This window comes from Cetorhinus maximus, chromosome 15 (genome assembly GCF_964194155.1).
Source record: "Cetorhinus maximus chromosome 15, sCetMax3.hap1.1, whole genome shotgun sequence".
NCBI lineage: Eukaryota > Metazoa > Chordata > Chondrichthyes > Lamniformes > Cetorhinidae > Cetorhinus > Cetorhinus maximus.
In genome coordinates, this window is record NC_135893.1 from 57,981,630 (window position 1) to 58,007,417 (window position 25,788).

General features: G+C 43.3%; 2 protein-coding genes across 5 annotated transcripts in view; one reads left to right on the forward strand and one right to left on the reverse strand.

The window, feature by feature from the left end:
• Nucleotides 1-17,103, forward strand: part of ern2 (endoplasmic reticulum to nucleus signaling 2) — an 82,147-nt gene extending 65,044 nt beyond the window's left edge. For 2 of the 3 annotated variants that reach the window (XM_078558452.1, XM_078558454.1), the window contains exon 22: nucleotides 3,792-7,369. In XM_078558452.1, coding sequence (XP_078414578.1) covers nucleotides 3,792-3,983 — 192 coding nt within the window. In that variant the 3' untranslated portion in view covers nucleotides 3,984-7,369. Of the gene's footprint in view, nucleotides 1-3,791; nucleotides 7,370-14,951 lie in introns of those variants that run through there. The other variant, XM_078558453.1, reaches the window with a different exon arrangement.
• Nucleotides 7,740-21,512, reverse strand: plk1 (polo-like kinase 1 (Drosophila)). 2 transcript variants are annotated; one of them, XM_078558455.1, is made up of 11 exons: nucleotides 20,511-21,510; nucleotides 19,502-19,670; nucleotides 16,124-16,268; nucleotides 15,939-16,032; nucleotides 15,084-15,303; nucleotides 12,220-12,268; nucleotides 11,313-11,413; nucleotides 10,738-10,815; nucleotides 9,911-10,065; nucleotides 8,789-8,971; nucleotides 7,740-8,700 (listed from the first exon to the last, which is right to left on the reverse strand). In XM_078558455.1, the coding sequence occupies exons 1-11, from the start codon at nucleotides 20,865-20,867 to the stop codon at nucleotides 8,494-8,496; spliced, it is 1,758 nt and encodes a 585-aa protein (XP_078414581.1). In that variant the 5' UTR covers nucleotides 20,868-21,510; the 3' UTR covers nucleotides 7,740-8,493. The 2 variants fall into 2 exon arrangements, with proteins under 2 accessions (XP_078414581.1, XP_078414582.1); XM_078558456.1 differs by lacking the exon at nucleotides 12,220-12,268 and having other exon boundaries at nucleotides 15,029-15,303; nucleotides 20,511-21,512.
• Nucleotides 21,513-25,788: the final 4,276 nt, after the last annotated feature.

The following is a 25,788-nucleotide window of genomic DNA, read 5'->3' on the forward strand; positions in this document are numbered from 1 at the left end:
ATGACCAAAGCCACATTTAAAGGGATAGTTTAAGGAGGCTTTTGGAGGTGGAAGAGATGTAACGAGGCAGAAGGGAATCCCAGAAAGTGGAGCTTTAGTGGCCGAAGTCATCAACTTAGAGTGGAGATGGATGCACAGTAGAATAATATCTCGGGAGCAGTGAAGTGAGCTGTTATGTTGGGTTGGAGAGTTTGTAGAGCTATGCATCTTTAATAACGCAAATAAAAATTAACAAAAGTATACATTTTGAAACATGGTCTGCTGCCAATTTACTGTACATCAAAAAAGACTCATTCACTTTCACCTGATACTGTTGTTTCCCTCAGACTTAATAAGGTTCTTATGTGAAGCTAGTTTGGGTGGTCTCGATTCAGTACCTTGTGGGCATGGGACAACAGCATAAGACAACCCTAATAAAGCACTAATTGTCAATGTTGTTCAGACAGCCATAAGGATGGCTGGTGCGGAAGATGGAGAAATGTCACAGAGTATCGCTGAGAAAAGACATATGTTGACGCTTTTCATCGTGCACTCATCAGGACATTCACAAGAATCCAGCTGTAAAGGGAACAACAATTTATACTTCATGCGAAGAGAGTGCTGATTGATTGGTAGAGGTGTTGCCATGGAGAATGCACCAGTTAACTGATGACTGACGGTTAACTGCCAAGCTTTGTTTAAATTCAAACCTAGCAGGTTGACTCTGATTGGTCAAGGCATTGCTGCTGCCTATTTTGTGCAGTTGAAACAGGCAAAATGTGTGTACATGTTCTTTCTGTCTGCAAAGAACAAGGCCCTGTATATTAATATGTAGCTTCTAGTACACATAAACATGCCACACTGCGAACCTGACTGATAATCTTAAATTGGTTGTCAGTGTAATTCTTAGCACACTCAGGATTGTTAAGTAAATGTTGTCCAATCGCTGAATCACATCTAATGTTGGTCAAGGCATTGCCCCATAGAATGGCTATTACCTATTTTATTCAGTTGAAACAGGCTAATAATAGCTACCCTTCTCAAATCATTTTGCATTGTACATGACGCAAACTCATAAATGGGCCTAAGGCTGCCACCTTCAGTCCTGAAAAGTGCCCAGTCTACCTCAGATTACCCTGGAAGGATAAGGTATCTCAAAAATTTGAGCAACAGTTCACGCTACGATGCAGTAGCAACACGAGTGGTATTCACCACTAATAGGATGCTGCCATCAAGCCAAAAAGACATTCTGCCTATCACACAAATGAGCAATGTGATAAATAAATTTCAGTGCCAGTGTGATGCCAGGTATATAGACTGTACGTCCCAAAGATTGGTGGATCGTATCAAACGGCTGTTTGCAGCAGGCAAGGTACTGACTGTACCCAACCAGTCCGTGCTTGCAAAATTCATAACGCAGTGTCCAACATCAGATGTGATTCTGTGTTTGGACAACATTTGCTAAACGATCCTGAGTGTGCTAAGAATTACATTGACACCCAATTTAAGATTATCAATCAGGCTCGCAATGTGGCGCGTTTATGTGTGCTGGAAGCAACACATTTTAATACACGGGCCCTGTTATTTGCAGACAGAAGGAAGATGTAGATACATTGCGCCTGTTTCACTCACAGTCACTTTTCCAGAATCGCTTCATCCAATTCAGGGTTGCAGGAAGTCAGAGCCTACCCCGACAGGCAGTGGGCGCTAGGCGGGGTACACCCAGGACGGGACACCAGTCCATCTCAGGGCAGACACTCACACGCGCACACACACAGATACACACACTGGGGTACAATTTATCATAGCCAGTTCACCTAACCAGCACGTCTTTGGATGGTGGGAGGAAACCGGAACACCCGCAGACACGAGGAGAATGCGAAAACGCCACACAGACAGACACCTAAGGTTTCAACTGAACAAAATGGGCAGCAGCCATTCTCTGGGGCAATGCCTTGAGCAAACAGAATCAACCTGCTAGGTTTGAATTGAAACAAAGCTTGGCAGTTAACCATCAGTCATCAGTTAACTGGTGCATTTTCCATGGCAATGCTTCTACCAAACAGGGCCTATTTGCGAACCAATCAGCACCCTGTTCGCGTGAAGTATAAATTGTTGTTCCCTTTACATTCAGTTTTCTTGCAAATGTCCTGATGAGTGCAAGATGAAAAGTGTCAACATGTCTTTTTTCAGTGATATTCAAGTTCTGCGCTACCAAACGACTAAATGTCACATTGTTGTAGTTGGGAGGTGGTTCTTCAGAATTTAAGCAAATTGGTGCAGAGTAGAGGGAGCTATGCTAGACATATGGCAGTGTTTTACCTTTACTATTACTAGTCATTTGGTGGTACAGATCTTAAGTATTGCTGAAAAAAGAGACCTGGTTTTTTTTTTGTTGAGTTGCCCTATCGGCATCCACATAAATAAGGCCTGAGCCATTTGCTCACCATACAAGCTTGATGTTGAAATAGGGTGCATCAAAGGCATCCTGCAAAATAATAGCTACCCTGATCAGATTATTGTGTGCCTAATATCATGCAAACTCATGAACGGGCCTAAGGCCGTCACTTTTGGTCCTGAAAAGTACCCAGTCTACCTCACATTACCCTGGAAGGGCAAGGTATCTCAAAAATTTGAGCAACAGGTGAAGCTAGCTGTTTCACGCAGCTACTATGTAGCAGCAACATGAGTGGTATTTACCACAACAGGATGCTGCCGTCAAGTCAATAAGACATTCTGCCGATCACACAAATGAGTAATATGGTATATGAATTTCAGTGCCAATGTGAGCTAGGTATGTAGGCCGTACAACCCAAGAGATTGGCAAATTGTAGCAAACAGCATGTCCCTTCCACTGTTCGCAACGGGCAAAGTACAGACCGTACCCAAACAGCCTGTGCTTGCAAAACTCAAAACACAGTGTCCAACATGAGATATAATTCCAAGATTGGGCAACATTTGCTAAATAATCCTCAGTGTGCTAAGAATTATGCTGACAACCAATTTAATATTGTCAGTCAGGCTCACAGCGTGGCACATTTGCATGTACTGGAAGCTGCATATATTAATACACTGGGCCCTGTTCTTTGCAGACAGAAATAACATGTACACACATTCTGCCTGTTTCAGTTAAACAAAATAAGTGACAGCCATTTGCTGGTTCATTCCTCAAGGCAATACCTTCACAGAATCTTTACAGTGCAGAAGGAGGCCATTCAGCCCCTCAAGTCTGCACTGGCTCGCTGAAAGAGCATTCTACCTAATCGCACTCCCCTGCCTTATCCCCGTAACCTTGCACATTCTTTCTTTTCAGATAGCAATCTAATTCCCTTTTGAATACCTCGATCGAACCTGCCTCCACCAGCCTTTCAGAAAGTTCCTTCCAGACTCCAACCACCCTCTAGGTAACCAATTAGAGTCAAGTTGCCTGGTTAAATGTTAAACAATGCTTGGCAGTTAACTGTCACCATAAACTGGTGCATTCTCCATGGCAATGCCTCTACCAACCAGAGTCCACTTTCCAACCAATCAGTTCTTCTGATACAGTATAAATTGTTGTTCCCTTTACATTTGGTATTCTTGTGAATTGTCCAGATGAGTGCAAGAAGAAAAGCTTTGACAAAAAAAGTCTCTTTTTTCAGCAGCTTTACTAATGGTGGGTGCTTGAAATGGAAATGTTCCATCTCCAAGTGTGGTCATCATTCACCTCAATGAGCACAAGAAGATACATATGTTTGTTTTACAAATCAGATTACATTTTAATAGTTTTCAAGATCTCTTTCACAAATTTGATGTAAAATGGCTGTTCACAGAAACATCACTACCATGAACTACCCCTAGAGGTACAGGAGACATTGGGAGAGGTACCTGACCAGTTTGTGCAGTACTTCACATGTCGATTCCCAAACTTGCTGTTGCACACTTACAATGCAATGCAGATATGCAGCCACGAGAGGCTTTTTCATCTGTATTATCATCAGGGAGCTGGAGATGGGAGAAAATGAACCACTATACTTGCCTGCGTTTCAACTATGCCAACATAAAGACTTTGCAGAGCCAGAGAAGTAGGAAGAAATGCCGCAGGCAATATGCTTGTGGTATCCTTTTGTGGAACTGAGGGACGTGCTCCTCAAGCTGGTGTTCTTCATGTCGGGTAGAACAAGACTACGTCCTCAGAGAACAGGAGAAAGCTGGCTCACTTAACCCCTTCATTGGCACAAATCTATGTTTGGAACCTCCAAGTCACAACAACAGTACAAACCTGTTTGGCTGACACTTCATGGGTAAGATTGACAACAATCCCATAGAATTTGTGAAATTGTTCACAGACTGGGAGACAGCTCTGCTAATATAGACACCCACGATACTACCAGTCAAATGGACTGTCCACCAGGGACACAAGGAGCTGAGACACAAGGGAGAAATAAGTGACCCGTTAACATTGCTGCAGCTTTTAAAAATGACACCACAGGAAAACTTTCTGTCACTCTGGGTTAAGGAGGGCCAACTGTGTGCTGGAGACATTGTTGGGAGAGACTGGAAAGGTGAAAAATGAAAGGATCCTCCTGTTTATATATAAACTGAATTGACTAATTAACAAGTTTGTGCCATACAGACAGCCACTGACTGGTGCAGAGGTTAAGACTAGAGGGCAGCAGGTAAACATGTCAGATCAATAGGTTGTTCCATTATATGTGTTTATAGTTTCACTCTGTAAGAATGGTTTCTTTAGTAACAAAAAATAATGATCAGGAGAGCGACAAGTTACTTGATAAGAATTTTATGCTTTGTCACTAACTCAAGAAGGGAGAAAGATGGCACAGATCCCAACATCAATCTGCAGTGTTGGAACAGTTGATTCTGGAAATGTCATCAGAGTGCATTGTTGATTTATGAAGAATCTGATATTTGTGATGAACGTTTACAGGAAAGCATTGGCACAGCATGATCTTATGCTAGTGCTTGGAGAGCTTTTCTACAGAGACTATTTTCATCATATTGAATAATTAATACAACCTATTTTTTTAATAAGGATTTTAATTATATCTGAACAGCCAAAGCAACTTTTCACATCTTATGTCTGCAAACATTACCATCATTTTTCCCTCCTCTCCTGAAGCATTGATGCCTTGCTGGGTTATACTTTCAGGAAGAGGTGGGGGCAGTAGTGAATAGCGTTCAGGAGCAGGAATCATTATTGGACCCACTGCTAACCCCCACCCCTGTCTGATATCAGCTAGCTCTGCACAAATCCCAATACCTGCCGGTTCTGCATGGTTCAGCTACTCAAACCCTTCATGAGTCAGCACACCAGGGAGGGCCAAGCATTATTAGGGTTCATAACTGAGCAAATACAGCCCAACTTTCTGCAGGCTGCATGCATTGTCCACTAATGAGGTATAACATGGATTTAAAATGAGCACTCACAATTAGGAGTGAGCATATCCCCACCCGCCCCCGTCCTCGTGAACACAGTAACCTGTGCTGCTGCTATTGGTTTGTGTGATGCTGAATGGTGTTAAACATAGAAAGATTTACGGCACAGAAAGGGTCCATTCAGCCTATCCAGCTGAAAAACAGCTATCCGGTCCAATCCCACATTCCAGCTCATGATCTGTAGCCCTTTAGCTTAAGACACCTCAAGTGCACATTCGAGTAATTTTAAAATGCAATTAAAGTTTCTGCCTCTGTCAGCCTTTTAGGTAGTGAGTTCCAGACCCTCCACAACCCCCCGGGTGAAAAAAACTCTCAACTCCTCTCTAATGCCTCAACCAATTACTTAAAATCTATGCCCCTTGGGTGTTGATCTCTGTGCGAATGGAATTAGGTAACAGCAATTTGTGTATTTTTAAAATAAAATCAATGATTTGGGGTGGGTGAAAAATTGTTTGCTGCAGATGGATTATAGGAATAGATGCAATAAGAGCTCTATAAAGGTTTATGAAACACTGAAACACTAGGAACATTCTGAAGCGCATTATCTTTAGTCTGAGGTTTGAATGTTTCCAGACAGCAGAATGGTTAATCTCCAATCTATCATTAGAGTTAGCTGGCTAATTTGCAGATTATAAACTATTTACACTGACATTAGAGAGGTGTTTGACACATTTGTCCTGTAGGTTCCATTCACATCGTCAAGTCTCAATGATTTTGTACCTGCAGTTCCTAATGTATTTACACTATTTTCCTGACATTCTTGAACCATTTCTTGACAGTTTATACCTTCAGATTGTAATGCATTTACACTAATATTCCCTGACACCATAGTTCCTGGTGAATTTGGCTGTTTTAGTGAAAATCACTGGCTGGATGGATTCAGGGGCTGGCAGTGCAAGAATCCCTGTAAGGCCAACATGAAAACAGCTGTTTTTTCTGCTGTATTTGTTGGACTCCTCTAAATATTTGCATCTGAGCTCAAATGTCAGAGACTGCCTGTCATTCAACTTAGCCTACCTCATATAATCACTTTTTCCATTGTTTAAATCTCCTAAAAGAGTTAAGGCAATGAGACCCACAGCCTGGTCTGTCAGTCGGGAGAAATAAAATGGCTTTAGATGTTGTGGCAAGATGTGGCTATTCCTTAACTCAAAAGAAAGGGGGTTCCTGAGGTGGTGGGTTTTCGATGCATTGGCTGAATGGTAACCTTTGGTGCTATGGTACTGCCTATAATATGATAAATGCTAAGGATGTTACTTTCTTTACAAGCTTTGTACTAGTACCATGTCTCTGGGTGAACCAGTGAGTGAAATATAGCTAAATTCAATCCAATTAATCCTTTGTAAAGAGAACTCTCATTAAGCTGCAGAGCTGGAGAATGTGTACCAGCAGACCTAAAGCCCAAGACAGATTGAGCAGAGCCAGATTTTCCTCATCTCCCACACCAACAGAGCCTTTGCATGCAGTGGGGACTTATCAGAAAAGTCACTGCTCTAATGAATATGACACTCTACCTTTGGTGGAAAAAAATTGTGAAGAAAGCCTCTGGAATTTTTCCAATAAACTTTAAGGTGCACCAAATTCACATACTGCATGTGCCAGTATTAGAATTTGTCCATCAGCAGTGTGCCCCTGCTCCATTTTACAACCTATTCCCTTTTCCATTCAGACAATGTTCTTTAACTAAATAATGAGCTAATAATGCCAATGTTTTGAGTATTTTAAGCAACGCTGGTGACTGTATGAAACCTATTTTTAAAAGGGCAAGAGAAATTATGCCACATGATTTTATGTAAATAGAAACTTGTGAATCAATTTTATTTAAGCTTGCCTTCCTGTTGTTTATCTTTTATTTCTTGAATTATTGATTGTATATAGTAGAGATTATATAGTAAATAACAGAAATATCTTTTGTATTGGAAGTAGAGGGGAAAATAAAATTCATAAACACCAAGCTTGCTAGACTTTGTTCTTCAAATTGTAGATACACTGTCCACATGGTAATGGCAACATGCTTCTGACAGTAAATTGAATGTACTTCACAGATACCAAGTTGACAATGGTGGGGGGTGGATAGTTTTCACTACTTTACCATCACCTACCCTTTCTGTTAATAGATCTTAAGTCCCTAGCAATCCAGATCTCTGACCCACTCACCAGGGACAAAATTTGTGGAGGTCTTTCAACAGGCATGAGCCATTGACCAAAACAAGATTCCCACACATTTAGCCATGAGACTAATGACTGAGAAGAGCACTAAATTGTTCTGAAATGTTGTGGTGCTTGTTCTTACATTCCATCTTTAAATCAAACCACTGCAAAAGTTATTCAAGAACAGATTTTTATTTAATATGTTACATTAAAAAATCTTATTAAGTACAAAATGTTCTCCCATTAAACAGAGACACCAGTGTCAACAGCTGTACATAAAAGTTGTTCCTAAGTTTGTCCAGCTGTTCTCGGGATAAGACTTTTTTGAAAAGAAATAGAGTCAAAGAAAAGCAAAAGACATTCATATCTTGAGGTGCCCATTTCAGCCTCTCATCCAAACAGCTACATGCCAAACTGGAATCAGTCACCACATCTTTGTACTGTTCAAGAACACCATCTATCTAATAAATACCCTGGAGTTCCACAGGTAGATACCACTGGAGTTCCTCATATCAGAACTGGGTTGGTGAGGGGGGAAAAAGCAAGAGGAAGTGAGACAACTGTTGCCCGAGAAACAGCAGAACTCAAGATTGTAAAGTGCTTTTTGACATTTGGGTATAAAAGTGAAACAACTAGAACACCTGCAAAAAGGAATGAAAAAGCAAGTTTGATGGCACATAATGTACAGCTTAATTTACATGATCTCATCTGTCTCAAGTCACTACACACAATGGAGAATCATCATGTTTCTGCACAACCCCCAACTCGATTCAAAACATTGTTCACGAATATTTCAAAAGTGTTTTAATACAAAACTCGAGCCATACAAAAATGGAGGGGTTATTTACACAAATTGCTTGCCCCCTAAAATAGGAGAGTTGGTCAAATGGGGACAGACACAGGTCAGCCAGTCAGAAGCTCCAGTCTTCATGCTGCATGTTTGACCTGCGTTGCCACAGATTTCGTGGTGAGCAGCTTCTCCACCATGGTACGGGCATAACGCAAGCGGCTCGCCAGCTCCTTGCAGCAACCATGCTCCTCAATCATGCTTAGTTTGAATGTGTGGAACTCCCGCTTCTCATCAATGTAGGTCACTGCGTTCATCAGTGGGCACAGGATAATCTTAGTGTGATCCTGGAAGAATGGGGAATAAAAAGAAATTCCTTGCATTTCTCTACCAAAAATGACTGTTCCAAATGGCAATTCAAAGAGAGGTGCTCACCTGGAAGAAGTTGATTTGGACAGTTCCGTTGCTGAGGTGCAAGACAATAGCACTGCGCGTCCTGAACCAGATCCGCAGGAATGGGAGCCTTGCCAACTCATCACCTTCCCGGGGAGTGATGTTAGCCCCTGCCTTCAACAAGTGCTCACTCATGTAGTTGCGGAAGTATTTCAACAGGGTTGCCTGTAAAGAAAGGAATTCCATTAACAACTCTTCTACTGACTATTCCTTCTACATGTCGAATCCCTTTGATGCTTCTAGTTACTGACTGTTTTGTGGAGAGGAGGGGGGGTGGGGAGCGTGGGGTACAGGAGTAAAGTTGTCACCCAATTTGGTTGAACTGTTCCTTTTGAAGGTCCACTCTTTTGGGGAGGAGGGGGGAACAGTTCCACCTTCCTCCAATACTTTAGACAAGACTGGGTCCAGATGGCAACCATTCAATTGTACAAAGAATCAGACAAGCCCAATCCTTTTCCACAATTCCAACAGGCAGCAGTGGATCAGTAACCCTTATCCAGTTTTGCTTATCCCTAAACCCCGTCTCACTATTTGGTTTTTTTTAAGCTAATAAGCAGATTGCTGTTTTCCCAGATCAGGTCAACATACTTGTTCGATCACCATTTCACATATTGCCTTAGGAGTAGTGGGGAAAGTATTTGCAGGCTGATTTAATAGTCTGACAGGTCACTGTGGCTGTAACCATGTTTATTTTAACTGATGGTTTGTCTTTGCTGCAGGAGGGTTTTTAAAGCAGGTTCACACAACCTATATATTGGGTCGGCATATTCACACAAACTCACAAATATACCACTGAATATCAACCTACAATTCAGCGCTGAAGCTCTGGTCTCCATGCCTAGGATTGTCTGGAGTAGAGTTCAAACCCTCTCCTGACTGAGGTAGGAGTGATCCCACCACGATCAAGGTTTGCTCCCTAACGTTAGATTAATACTTACATCTCCTAAAAGGAGAGAGAATGCATACATGTGCAACAAACTGAGCAAATCTCAATTCGTCCAATACTTATACCCATTAGTATAAATCTGGGGCGTTGAGCCCAATTACAATGTGCCAAACTTCTGTTGAGTGGCTACTGAATCTTGGTAATGCTTCTGCACTCACCTTTTTACTTAGGCTGGGAGGATAGGATCGAAAGTTTAGGTAAGTCTCAGTCATGTCACGTTCAATGTACTGAAGACTCTCTCCGTCGTTGTACATGATTAAACGAGTGGAATCATTGAAGAGAACACCAACACTGTTGTCACATAACTGATAACCTAGAGAGAGTGATTTGCAGCATCAGTATACTGCTGGAAGATAAAGAACAGAACCTGGACTATTACAATACACCCGCTTCTACCCAATACGCATGGGTGAAATTCCCTACCGGTCAGATATCACAAGACCCCAAACAAACAAAACCTGATAAATATGGCAACTCCTGGATCAGTGTTTTGACAGCTATGTCGCCACTCCTCACTCAGCCAGTTAGGTGACTTCTTGCTTCTGGATTAGCGTGGAGAATAGGATGAACATAGCCTGTTTGAGGCAGAACCCACCATTTCTCTCACTGGAGGAGCATGCAGAAACTCAGCATTTCTAGAGTAGGCCATGATGCCCCAACAACATCAGGGTTGCATTCAGGCAAGTCAGTTCCCTCCCCAATTTCCAACAGTGCCAATTAAATTGTTCCACTGATCACTGATCAGTCAGGTTGGCCCAAGACAACCCTGGAAAAGTTAATCCAGACTCTCTCACTCTGGCTGGTAACCAAGAAAGACCCAAGAAAGTGGGTGAGGGCCCAAGTTACATGGGTACTGGTGTTCCATAATCTGATTATATTATAATATCTAATATGCTGGCTATACATCAGGCACAAACTGATAAATTATTACAACCCCAGTGCATACACAAGTCACCTGAAGAGTACTATCCAGGCTGGTACTTACCCAAACCATATTTATCCGAATAATCAACCCACTTGCTGACCCAGAAGATTGGTATACAGGCCGGGTCTTCAGCTTCCTCTAACGGGAGAGAGGGGGAGAAATAATAGTGAACACTGCATTCATAAACGTTGTGATACAAAAACCTAAGACGATGGAGGTTGGGATGAAAAACGTGAGGAAACTTCAACAGATAAACCTAGCCAGTAGTAAGTGGGAAAACACATTGAAGTTACCCCAAAATTTATAAACCAGTTTATTTTTTTTTAAAACTTTTTCTGCAAGATACCAATTCAGTGAATGTTTTACAGTATAATTACTCAGCCAAAAAAAGATGATCAATAAGGGAAGTGTGAGATTGGTTGAATGAGTAATTGAAGTAATTTGTTAAGCTAACAGGCAGGAATTTCATACGGTTGGAGAGATGACATCATCTTATTCCATTCCACTGCCATTAAATGGGACATCAATTCTTGGGGCACTAGTCTTCCCCCAGCATCCCAGGTCAAAAAGGACTAAATTCCATTAGAAAATAAAATACTTCAGGAGCTACCACTTCGAGGAGGCAGTTTCTGTACCTTGTCTGATGACTGCTTTGTCGGCTGGCCTTGCTGCTACTACACTGTTTAGCTGCTGCAATAGATCTGAGAGATAGAAATCATTGCACTCCCCTACTTCCCTGTAGAAAATAGAAATTAGTTTAGTACCATGAACCTGTGCAGTAGACAGAGCTTGATCACTCAAGCAGCAGCCATGCACTATGATTTCTATCTAATCCAAGTCACAAAGCACTTGAGGAGCGACAAGTCACCATATACATAGCAGTACTTGCTTGCTTAGTCGGGTGCATTTTTGGTAGATTAGAGCAATACAGTGACTGTAACCAAAAGTCAGGAAATTTAGTTAGTTTTGTAACTGGAGAATCTTAAGAAGCACCATCTGATGTCTTCCCTTCCAATATTTGAGTAGGCTACCCATGGCAGGAGTGGTTTAGGACCAAGACAACAAGGATTGAAGGTCAGGCTGGGAGCAGACCAACTGGTATTTCCAACACAATAGTAAAATACAGAGCTATAGGATTGTTTAAAGACCCCAAACAGCTTAATGCAGACCAGTGCTGCATAATATGATACTAAACCATACAACCTCCCAAATTCAATCCCCGAATTGCAGGAGAGGGGAAAAAGGAATCTGAAAAGATAGTCCAACTACTTGACAAACTTGACTGGAAGCCCACAAGGATTGAGCTCCACTTACTCCCCAAGGACACAAAATCTAACATGGATAGTCAACAGATATAGACAGGGACTGGAGGTTTCCCACACACAGGACCATATCAAAAAGAGTATGGAAGGTAAAAAAGGATTGTAATAGCTGTAGCTCCTCCCCATATAATCAAAAAGCTTCCTTTGATCTGCATGAAACTAATCACTACAGAAGATAAAACACCATTTCCAATAGCATCTGCAGTAAGGATATATTTACCTTGCCACTCCATCTTCTGACTTGCCTGGTTTGTCACCAGCTGGAACATCTATTGGATTAACATTAGAAAGATCAATCATTCAACAGCGGCACTGATTAGAGAATCTCAAACCATTAGAGGAAGCAAATTACTAATGGACTGTCTCGATAAGATTGGAACCATGATGCTGGCAAATAGCAGACCGATTTCCTAAGGCTAGAGACAGAAACTTATGTCCTCCCCTTCAGCTGTAACCCAAAAGATCCAGTGATTGGCAGAGATTTTAAACGATCCTTTTGGCACTTTCAAATCCCATTCTTTAAGAGCACAATGTTATCATCGATGCGGTCAGTACATGGTTCTACAACTTGGAATGAGGGACAATTCCTCTACTAACCATCTGCCAGCTCCCCTCTTCAGTCCTACGGACCATAGTGTTGGTGTATTCCTGAATAGCTGTTATTTGTACCACAACATTAGGAGGACTACTTCCTGCACATGTGCTGATGCAAGTCTGTCAGAGTCTGACTGTTTCAAATGAAAGATGCTTTTAGGTGCAGCTCTGGTTTGTCATTGAATTATGCATTTTATTTTGCAAGCTGGTGTCTTATAACTGTCTCATGTGGTTATAATTCAGCAAAATACAGATCTTAAAAGTACCTCTCACTCTAAACAGTCAGTCAGACTCAAAACTTGTGCATTCTATAATGTATCTTTGTGTTTTTAAATTTAAAAAAATTAAATAGAAAATCATCATCCAATGTGGGGCTCGAGACCATGACCCTGGGATTAAGAGTCAATTAATTACCAGAGCTAGTTGGGCTATGGAGGAACTTGCTTCATAAAGCCTCTCCAACTCAGGACTTAATAAATGCATACAAGCTTTTCAGCCATGCAAGGAACGTAACCAAGAAATTACATAATGAAGTATAATTTGTATATTTTAAGATTCCTGGTGTTAGCACAATTATTCCAGACACCTTTCCACTCAGCAACAGGCGTTAATGTTCTTTAATATGCAGAAATCTCAGCCAGGCACCGCAGCTGGAAATAGAACACTCAGTAAAACTCCAACCCACCATCCTACAATCAGACATAGTAACTAGCAGCTGTAGTGGTGTCATTAGGAATATAGTAAAGTTTTCAGACAGTACCCACTTCAACACAGGACAGTATCATTTCAGATCTCTTCCTTTCAAACTAGTATCTGGAAAGAGTCCTCTTGTGCAACACTGGACGAAGTATTAGTAGACTGGTCACTAGTGTTGATAAGACTTCCTTAATAATAAATTCCAGCATTTGTCTCAACAACTGTGTCAGGCAAAGCTGACTGTAGTTCCCAGTTTTCTCTCTCCTCTAATCCCACCTGCCCATTTCTTGAACAACATGCGTTAACTTCCTATCTTCTGGGACTATTATAGAATCGAGGGAATTTTGGAAAATCATAACCACTGCATCCACCATCTTTGCAGCTACCTTGACCTATAAGGGAGTCAAAGGTTATGTGGGCCGGCGGGGGGTGAAAGACTAAGAAAGCAGAATTGATCCACAATCAGATCTGTCATGATCTTATTTAATGGCAGAGCAGGCTCAAGGGTCTGAATGGCCTACTCCTGCTTTTATTTCTTACATTCTTTTTAGAACCCTGGGATGTAGGCCATCAGGGTCCTGGGGATTTGTTGGCTGTTAGTCCCTTAAGTTTCTCTAATATCTGCTGATTTTTAAGTTATCATCCCCTTGGTTACATGCCCATTACAGTATATACAAATTACATGCCAGTAAAGTCAGACAAGATACTTGTTCAACATCTCTGCCATTTCCTCTTTCCTTGACAATTTCTCCTGTCCCTGCCAAGGAACCAATGTTTACATTAGTCTTTTTGTTGGAACTTCTGTAAGTATATAATCTGTTTTAATATTCCTGGTTAACATACTCATTATAATTTTTCCCTTTTTAAAAAAAAACTTTTTGGTTGCCCTTTGCTGGTTTCAAACAGAAAACCCTCCCAATCCTCAGATCTACTTCTGCTCTTTGCAACATCACAAGCCTCTTCTCTTAATCCAATATGATCCCTACCTTCAATAGTAAGGCATGGGTGGATACTTTTCACCGAGCTTGTGTTTTTTTAAAAAATGAAACCTTTTTTTAAAAAAACATTTTGAATCAGTTCTTTAAATGTTTCCCACTATTTATTTACAACCATATCTTTTAGTCTATTTACCCAATCAACCAACCATAGCCAGCTCTCCCTCATATCTATATACAGTAATTGACTTCTTGTTTGGGACTGGAATATGTCGATTTCAAACAATTTGAAATTCAGTTGTATTATGATCACTGCCCACCCCCTGAGGGTCTTTTGTATGAGATTACTAATTAACCCTGCCTCATTCCACAGTACTAGATCGAAAATAGCTTTATCCTTAATACAAAAGCAAAACATTGTGGATGTTGGCAATCTAAAATAAAAACAGAATATGCTAGAAATGCTCAGGTCTGGCAGCCTCAGTTGCAAGAGAAACAGTTTAATGTTTCAGGTTGATGACCTTTCATCAGTCTGACCTGTTGAGTATTTCCAGCATTTTTTTGTTTTTATTTTAGCTTTAACCCTAGTCTGTTCCTAAATGTTGTTCTAGAAAGCAGTCACAAAAGCATTCTACAAATTAATTTTCCAGACTACCTTTGCTTATTTGATTTGTCCAGGCTATATGAAAATTAAATGTCTCCCATGATTATTATGTTTCCTTTTAAGTGGCCCGTTTAGAAATGGATCATCTTGGTCACAGATTGAGAAATTCTTAATTCATGCAATACAATTTGCACGAGCACCTAATGGACACATCAGGAATCAAAGGCCATCCCATCACTGCCCAATGTATGGTACCTTTGTTGAGTTCGGTAAGCGGCCGCCTCATACTGGAATCAATCCCACCAGGAGCCAGAGAAAATCTGGGAGCCATAGTCAAGCAAGTCGTGGGCAACCGAACAGGCAGGTAGCCAGATGTAAAGAACTCATCATTCAGCAGCTCGTGGATGTTGGGCCGCGCACTTGGATCTGATCGGAGCATCTTCTGTATGAGGCTGGAAGCTACAGGGTTTACGTGCTAACAAGGATGAGAGCAATAGTGGTTACAAAAGGAATATGGAGGACCAATAAAGCTTATTACATACAATTTACAGAACAGAAACAAGCCATTCAACCCATGCATACCAACCTCCTCACAGTATTATACTTCTATTTTTTCTCCCACTTATCTAGCCCCCCCCCACTTATCTAGTTTCCCCTTAAACTCAGCTATGCTATGCGCCTCACCCACTTCATGCGGTAGCAAGTTCCACATTTTCACCATTCTCTGGGTGAATATGTTTCCCGAATTCCCTATTGGTTTTATTAGTGACTCTCCAATTTATGGCACCACTTTCAGATTCCCTACAAGTGGAAACATCACTACATCGACCAACCTCCATCAAACCTTAAGGATCACTATCAGGTCACCTTCCAGCCTTCTCTTTTCTAGAGAAAAGAGCCACAGCATGCTTAGCATTTCCTCATAATTGCACCTTCTCTGTTCCAGTATTGACCCCCTTCAAAGAAACTGGCTGTCATAAGTTAACATGACAACAAGTCAATAATCAGTGCATTAAACTAATCCTCAGCAAGATGGTCTGAAGACCATCCATGTCCCAGATATCCTTGAAGCAATTTGCCCAGAATAAGAGCATCACACTAAGCACTCACCTTGGGAATATTATATTCATTTTTCTTTATCCTCAGGTATGTCTCTTTCAAACAGGAAGTTTCAAATGGAGGTTTGCCAACCAGTAGTGTATACCTGTAAGGGGGTGGGGGGTATAAAAAGTGTCAGTAGGATACAATTAAAACCCAATTGAAATTCCCCCATTAGTGGAGGATGGAATACTCACATAATACAGCCTAGAGACCAGACGTCAACCTCAAAGCTGTGTCCTTTCTTGCCAATCACTTCTGGGGCAATGTAGTTGGGTGTCCCACATAAGGTCTTTTTGCGCTCTCCTTCATATTGTACCGTCGTGGCCAGGCCAAAGTCACCTTCAAAACAATCCACAATACAGGTCAGTGATTATCCTCAATCATAGAATAGTTACAGCACTGAAGGCAGCCATTTGGCCTGTCACATGCATGCCAGCTCCCTGTAAAAGCAACTCAACTAGTCCCATTCCCCTATTTTTCCCTTGTAAAGCTTCAAATGTTTTCTCTTCAGATAAATCATGCAATTCTCTTAAAATTCATGATTGAATCTGCCTCTACCAACATTCAGGGAATGCAATCCAGATCCTAGGCATCCGCTGACTCTGGTTCTTTTGCCGTTCACTTCAAATTGATGTTCTCTGGTTCTCAACCCATCCTCCAATGGGGAAGTTTCCCACCACCCCGATCTACGCCGTCCAAGCCCCTCATGGAGTTGGAATACCTCAATCAAATTTCTGCTCAACTATCTCTTCTCCAAGGTGAACAACCCCAGCTTTTCCAATTTAACCACATAACCAAAGTCAACCAAAGTCCTCCAGTCCTGGAACCATTTTCGTAAATCATTTCTGCATCCTCGCCAATGCCTTTATTTCCTTCCTAAATTACAGTGCCCAGAAGTGGACACCTACAGTACTTCAGATGAGGCCAAACCAGTGTTTTATAAAAGTTTCACAACTTCCTTGCTTTTGTACTCTATGCCTCCATTTATAAAGCCCAGGACCCTGTATAGCCTATTCACTGCCCTGCCACCTTCAACAATTGATACACATATACCCCCAGACCTCGTTGCAATTGTAACCTTTATTTTACTTTGCCATTCCTCATTCTCCCTACCAAAATGTATCACTTCACACTTTTGTGCATTAAAATTCATCTGCAGTTTGTCCACTTATCACCAGGTTGTCTATGTTCTTTTGAAGTCTTATGTTGTAACGAATACTGACCCAAAAGAGAGGACAAGGCTGTTAGGAAGCAATGGGTGGGTCATCAGGGGCTGTGTCACTAGTCCTTGAGCTTGCTTGGCTGTGAGGGTGGGGGGCTATGGTGGCACCATGTTAGGGTTAGGCAGGTCCAGTGACTCAGCTGATATTTCCTTCTTTTGTTTATATCCAATTGGTTTCCCAGTGGGAATCCTTCCATCCCAGAGTGTTAAGTGAAGTAGAGGGGGACCACTGCCAAAGAGAGATTGGGCAGCTCACCATTTTGAAGACCAAGGTAGTTAACCCCGGTGTCTTGGCCAATATTTATTCCTCAATCAACATCACAAAAACAGATTATCTGTCCATCATCACATTGCTGTTTGTGAGAACTTGCTGTGTGTATTTTGGCTGCGGCATTTCATGCATTATAACAGAGACTAAACTTCAAAAAATACTAATTGACTGTAAAGCATTTTTGAGATGTCTGGTGATCATGAAAATCACTATTTAATGCAAACTTAGTTTTCAGCAAGGACCAATATCTTAATAGGCCAGCCTAGCTATTATGCTGAACTAAAAAAAAAAATAGCTGGAAAAAACTCAGCAGGCCTGACAGCATCTGCGGAGAGGAACACCGCGAGAGTTTCGGGTCCATATGACTCTTCATCAGAACTAAGGAAATAGAGAAATGAGGTGAAATATAAGCTGGTAGAGGGTGGTGGAACAGGTAGAGCTGGATAGAGGGCCAGTGATAGATGGAGGCAAAGAAGAGATTGCCAAAGATGTCATAGACAAAAGGACAAAGGGGTGTCGATGGTGGTGATATTATCTAAGGAATGTGCTAATGGGGACATTAAGGTAACAAGCAGGACAAGCAAGTGGCACCCCCTAGTGGGGGTGAGGGGAAGGGATCGAAATGGGCTAAATGGGGAGATAAAACAATAGATCGAAATAAATTTAAAAATAGGAGGGAAAAGAAAAATATATTTTTTAAAAATTATAAATGATTGGAAAAAGGGGGATCGGAAAGGGGGTGGGAATGGAGGAGAGAGTTCACGATCTTAAGCTGTTGAACTCAATATTAAGTCCGTAAGGCTGTAAAGTGCCTAGTCGGAAGATGGGGTGCTGTTCCTCCAGTTTGCATTGAGCTTCACTGGAACATTGCAGCAGGCAAAGGACGGACATGTGGGCATGAGAGCAGAGTGGTGTGTTGAAATGGCAAGCGACAGGGAGGTCTGGGTCATGCTTGCGAACAGACCGAAGGTGTTCCGCAAAGTGGTCACCCAGTCTGCATTTGGTCTCTCCAATGTAGAGGAGACCGCATTGGGAACATTGAGGGAAGTGCTGCTTCACTTGAAAGGCGTGTTTGGACCCTTGGACGGTGAGGAGGGAGGAAGTAAAGGGGCAGGTGTTGCACCTTCTGCAGTTGCATGGGAAGGTGCCGTGGGAGGGAATTGAGGTGTACGGGGTGATGGAGGAGTGGACCAGGGTGTCCCAGAGGGAATGATCCCTGCGGAAAGCCGTCAGGGTGGGTGGGGGGGGGGTGAAGGGAAGATGTGTTTGGTAGTGGCATCATGCTGGAGTTGACGGAAATGGCGAGGGATGATCCTTTGAACCCGAAGGCTGGTGGGGTGATAAGTGAGGACAAGGGGGACCCTATCATGGTTCTGGGAGGGAGAGGAAGGTGTGAGGGCGGATGCCCGGGAGATGGGCCGGACATGGTTGAGGGCCCTGTCAACCACCGTGGGTGGAAAACCTCGGTTAAGGAAGGAGGAAGACATGTCAGAGGAACTGTTTTGGAAAGTTATTATGCTGGAAGGCTCTTCAGACCACATCCGTTGGGGCATTGCCCTTTAATTGTCACTACTCCTTCAAATGACACTTGCAGTTTAGCCCTCACCACCACCCATGTCCCTTTACGCTGGATCCTACCAGGAATCAGTGATGCATCTCAGGGGAAATTTCGTGTGTGAAACTCCTCCAAACCTGGTGAGGTTCAGACCAGCTCTCCAAACTTTACTCAAGGAATGACTTGCACGAATCGAGGAAAATTAGTCCCACACTCAGTGCTCAACTTCCCTAGTCATTATGATGTATAGGGAGGTATTCTATCCCACACTCAGTGCTCAACTTCCCTAGTCATTATGATGCATAGGGAGGTATTCTATCCCACACTCAGTGCTCAACTTCCCTAGTCATTATGATGTATAGGGAGGTATTCTATGAGCAAGTGAGTTTGATTTTTTTTTGTTTAATATGTTTGCACATGTTTTGCAAGAGAAAAACAATACTTGGCTCCATAACTGGCTCTGATGGCGTCAGAAACGGCCATCCAGTACCAACACCCGGACAAGACACGGTGCAAAGCTTTACCTATCTTTACTTCCATTTCATCATTGAGGAAGAGGTTGCCAAGCTTGAGATCTCGATGGATAACGTGGTTGTCGTGCAGATATTGGCCGCCCAAGATGATTTGCTTCAGGTAATATCGGGCCTCCGGCTCAGTGACAGCCTTCCGCCTCTTGTGCAATTCTAACAAAGACTGAATGAGAAAATTTTACTTTTATTATCACTATCAAAAGACAGAGAGAGAGAGAGAGAGAGTTCTGTTAAAAGGACTAGACAAGGGCAGCCCCTGGCCGCAACCCGATCAGCAACACCCAGCTAAGACCCGAGGGGGGTGGCCGGAAGCTGTGAAGGTTAGAGTAATGGGTACCAACTGTCGCTTTATTGAACCATTTGGTGAATTATTACAGGTGAAGGTGCTGAGAGTGTGTGAGAACTGGGAATCCTCCAACAGGCTGTAAGCTCCCAGGGGTTTCAGCTCCTGGCCAAGTGGCTCCGCCCTCTTTGAGACGGAACCGCCCGTCAGCCAACCCGCTCCAAGCTGCCGGATTTTTAAATATCAACTCCCTTTAAAGGGAGTCAATGAGGTGGCGAGCGGCCCCGAGATCGCACCAAACCCCCCCCAACCCCCCATTAGAGCCGGAAATGGACCCAGTGAAACCATCCCCCCCCCCCGCCAAGCGATGGGAACTGAGCCAGTGTGAAACGGACAAGCCCAAGCGGTCAGTCAGCGGCCTGAGCCCAACTAAGCCACTCGATACATTGTTACCACTCACCCCAGCCCCTCGATACATTGTTTCCAATGCCCGGAGGGGCCCCTTTGATTGGTGCCGTTGCCCGTGAGCCCCTCCCCCACAAATGGTTACAGTTGGTTCCACCGTCCGAACGCGGCGAGGCGCTCCCTTCACCCGGACCTTTCTGTCCCGCAGCCTCTCCCGTCTAAAACGGTCAATCGGCCGGGGACGAGGGTTAAACACAAACCATCTCTGGAAGTTCGGGACAGGCGGCTCCAATTCCCCTTTCCCCGGACACTCACCCTCCGCCTGCACAGCTCCAGCACGACGTAGACGAAGTCATCGTCCTCGAAGAAGCCGTGGAAACCCACCACATTAGCGTGATTAAGGCTCTTGTGGATGGAGATCTCCATGGACATCTTCTCCCTCTGGTGCGGCTTCATCAGCAGCGTCTTGGGCACGATCTTCCCGGCAAACACCTCCTTGGTGTCTATGTCGGAGATCTCGTAGCATTTGGCGAACCCCCCTTTGCCCAGGAAGCGGCCCCTCACGTACCTCTTCATGGTCTTGGGGTTCACCAGGATATCGGGGATCTCCTTGGCCACCGGGGCGGCCACTGTTCCTAGCTTGGCTGACGGTTTACCGGGCACCGTGGTCATTTTTAACAGGTTCAATGCAGGGGGTGGGGGGGGAGAAAAACAAAGTCCCAAAGAGACTCCTTTCCGGGCCTGTAGTACCCGGGTTGCTGCAGAGCCTTAGGCTCGGGTACTGCTTGAATCTCTGATGCCGTTGTTGAAGGGAGGAGGCTGCAAAGTACCCGGCGCGTCCGTCCCAGGCCACCAGCTCGCGGGCTCTGATTCAAATCTGGAGCGTCGACAGTTAGCGAGCTAGGCGCCGCTTCCTATTGGCTGATTCCATTTAAATAGAACTGAATGCTGAATGCCGGGAGAGAACGGTTTAAATGCACCCGGGCGACTGCCTAGCAACCGGGGCGATTGACAGGTCTGTGCACCAATCAGAGCGCCGCTAAACCCTTGCATGCTATTTCCGTGGAACCAGAGAAAAGTTACAGCACAGAAAGAGGCCATTCAGCCCATCGTGTCTGCACAGGCCGAGAAAGGGAAAAAAAAATAACAAGCTAGCTGCCCACTCTAATCCCACCTTCGAGCACCGGGTCCGTAGTCTTGTTGGTTACAAAACTTTACGTGCAGATCCAGGTACCTTTCAAATGACTTGAGAGTTTCTACATCCACCACCAAGCCAGGCAGTGAATTCCAAACACCCACCACCTTCTGGACAGAGAAGTTTTTCCTCATATCCCCTCTAATCCTTAAATCTGTGCCCCCCTGGTAATTGACCTCTTCACTAGGGGAAACAGCATCCCTACTCTATCCAGGCCCCTCATAATCTTGTACAGCTCATTACATCACCCTTCCACCCCCTCCGTTCCAAGGAAAACAACCCCAACTGCAGGGCGACCACCTTCTGAAACGTGCTATCCATGCTCTCATCCTCTCGAATACACCTCAAGTTCCAAGATATGGCGCTCGAATTTTTCCATTTGGTGGCACTTTCTGTACATGTAGTTGGCAGGATATGGGTAGTGTCCTGGAGTCTCCACATGGTACAGGATGTGCACTCCATGGGTATGAGCAGCCCTCACATGCCTCAAATTATTTATTTACTGCATCAAAATTGGAACTTAAGTAAACACAATAAAATGTTAATTAACTCTCACTCTGTCCTCGCACCAGTTATTTTCTTAAATCCCCAACTCTCTCACTGGAATTCTCAATCTGTCCTCATGCCAGTTTTTTTTTTCAAAGGAGCTTCTGGCTGAGAGGTAGGGACACCACTAATTACATATGCCACAAGACCTCCCCCAGAGACTATAGCGTATATAATCCAGGCTGACACTGCAAGTGCTGAGGGAGTGTTGCACTGTCTTTTGGATGAGAGTTAAACTGAGACCCCGTCTACCCTCAAACACTAACCATGGGGATTTTTTAAAAAATCTTCACTCCTCTTCCATCTTCTCAGAAAAAAAGGTAGGCCATTTAGGACTGAGATAAGGAGCAATTTCTTCACAGAGAGTGGTGAACCTTCGGAATTATCTATTTCAGAGGGCTGTGGGCAGTCATTGAATATATTCGATGCTGAGATTGATAGATTTCTAGATAGTAAAGACATCAAGGGATATGGGGATAGTGTGGGAAAATGATGTTGAGGTAGATTAACCATGATCTAGTTGAATGGCAGAGAGGCTCAAGGAGCCGAATGGCCTACTCCTCCTATTTCTTATGCGAGTTTGCTCAAGTACGTTTTGCCTGGACTATGATTCCCAGTGGCCTCATGCAGATGCAGCAACCTTAGGAGGCAGCCTGATGCAATCTCTAGATATCAAGGTTGAGTTGGCCGAGACCCTTCATGACCTTGTGGTAAGCAGTTGCTTGGGGAGGAGGAGAAGTTCATGTAGAGTTCAGGAAGTAGAGGGAGGGGATGCTTACAGGGATGGCCAAACAGTCATAAATAGAAAATAATTACATAGAAATTACTGTAAAGTTACTAAAATAATTAAAGCATTCACAGAGGATCTGTGGAGATGGTTCTGAATTAGATAATTGGGGACATGATTATTTATATGCATGCACAAGGGCTCCATTTATGGTCCTGTTATGTATCGAGTATAGGGTACAATGTATCCTAGCTTTACATTTAAGTTACTGCACTAACTACTGTCACACAAACACTAACATTTTCACTTCTTAGGAAAGGGGACAGTATTTGGAGATTTGGAACTAGAAATCATTGGGAGAGGAATATTGAAGCAATTGAGAAAGGCTGAGAGAAAATGAAGACTGCTAATGAGCACTGACTGGGGAATGGTCATAATTCAGAGCTGAAGGACAATGAGTTGCAGGTAGAAACCATAATAAGCTGGAGAAGAAGACTTGGAGCCACACCAGACCCAGAGAAAATGTACAGAGCATCGGTGAGATGCAGCTAGAGTACTGCCGTCTGGTGTCAGTATTAAATACGGTCTAAATGGAAAGCTTTGATTGCCTCAGTGCCAAAACTAAACTGACCACCATAGAAATACATGATCTACTGTTTGCAGATGACTCCAGTATCATTTCCCACTCTTCACTAGACTTGCAAATCACTCTTGATCTCAACTTTGTGGACAAGAAACTCGGCCTGTCCTTGAATGTTGACAGAACAAAACTCAAATCAATCCACACCAGATCAGCCAAATATTCCACCTCCTATGCATGTTAAAAGAGAGATTCTGGAAAATGTTGAACACTTCCCATACCTCAGCAGCCACCTCTGTCAAAAGGCCACTATCAATGGTGAGATCCAATACCAGATCTGCTGAATCAGTTCAGCCTTCGGCAAATTACGGCAGCGAGCTATTGACAACAAAGACTCCCACAAGTCAACAAAAGTCCTAGTGTACACGTGGACTGTGTACCAGCAACACACAAAAACGCTAGAGAATTTCCACCAGCAAAGCCTCTGTTGGATCCTCCAGATTCAATGAATGGGAGGACCATTGCACAAATGTCAGTGTCCTTCTTGAAACCAACTCCATAAGCATTCGGGCAAAACTGCAAAATCAACTTCGATGGATTGGACAGTGTGTCCAGATGGCCAAAAAGTGCCAGATTCTGTTTTCCCAATTCTCAAACGGCCAACGTTCTAGGGGATGCCAAAGAAAATGCTTTAAAGACATTCTGAATCTCTCCTTGAAGCATGACAGCATTGACATTAATGACTGGGAGGAACTTGCCAGACAACTTGTCCCTCAAGCTGCATCACATTTTGAGTCACAATGTCTTAACGAGGCAAAGGAGAAAAGGAAGAAAATCCTGCACTCCAGATCCCTTTGTGTCATGGGACCTCCTGACCCCTGTGCCTAAAGATCTGGTGGTCAAGAATTGACCTGTTTAGTCAGATAAAGACCCATAGCAGAAATTCACAATCCTAGGTAGACGTAATCTTTGAATTGAGGGGCAGCCGATGACGACAACTGCGAATGGGGCAGGTTATGATGATTTGATGTGTAACGAGGCTAAGGCAGGTTATGGTGATGATTTGGTGCATACTGCGGGTGAGGCAGGTTACGGTAACGACTTGGTGCATACTGCGGGTGAGGTAGACTATGGTGATGATTTGGTGCATACTGTGGGTGAGGCAGATTATGGTGATGATTTGGTGCATACTGTGGGTGAGGCAGGTTATGGTGATGATTTGGTGCATACTGTGGGTGAGGCAGATTATGGTGATGATTTGGTGCATACTGTGGGTGAGGCAGATTATGGTGATGATTTGGTGCGTACTGCGGGTGAGGCAGGTTATGGTGATTTCCTGCATATCAAAGGTGGGGCAGTTTATGACTGTGCAAGCTCAACTTCAGTTTCCTTTGTTCATGAACATCTCTCAGGGACACTGGTATCCTAACCTGTCTAATTGCCCCATCAGGCTGGGTAGCACAATTTTGCAAAAACCAGACAGATATGCCCTAGCAGGCTAACAGACAAGGAGATGCAGCTGCTTTATTCAATGTTGTTTCTTTTACAGCCTCACAGAGATGTGTCAATCATGCCCTAGTCAATCAACAATTCACTGGAGTCTGATCGGAGGGATAATGTTGCACTGGTGGAGGGGCAGAATCAAGGGAGTGCTGCACTGGCAGGGGCGCAGTTTTCTGCAAGTATTTACTCCCTATGGTACTACTTGAAGAAAGCAGCAATGTCATGGTCAACATCAGTAAATAACCACTTTCATCTTATTGCTGTGGTGATTGCACTCGAAAGCATGTATCATGTTCCAGAGTTGTAATACGTCTCACTATCCAATCCTACAATTCTCTGAGAACTCTACATTCCTCCAACAATGGCTTCTTACACTCACCATGCCTTCCTGAAATCCCTCCCTAAACCTTATAATTTACCTTAAAAGCTACTACTTTGACCACGTTTTTAAGTCATTTGATCAAATATCTTGTGGCTTCTTGTCAAATTATGTTCGATTACCCTCCTGTGACACAACCTGCGTTGTTTTACTACGGTAAAGGTGCTATATAAATTATTACATAAGATCAGGCGTGCTCACTCTCCTTATTCTTTTGGTGGGTCCCTGGCTTACTCAAGGAGCATATGCAACGCAGTGAGATGCAAAGCTACTCCAGCTGGTCCATAGACAGGGTAGAGGGTAAGAGCTGGGTTGGCAACCAGATACTAAGCTTCATCCATAGCAAACTGAGGAGGCCCTCAGTACAAATCTGCCACCATCTGGCACAAGTTGAAAATCTTACTCAAGAAGCCTATCATCACAGTTGGTTTAGAAAAATCCACCGGCAGTCACCTGAGGTAGGCAGAGTAGCTGTTGGGGCATAAGAACAGTCAAGGATGGAAAAAAGCCATTCTAACCTTGTCCTTTTGATGCACTAACTCTCTCAATGTAACACCCAAATACACTTTAATGTTTAAAAAGGAAGCACATAAATATTTGAGAGAAAAAATAGTGAGACGGCAGGGTAATGGGATAAAGTGGATCTCTCTTTCAGAGAACTCC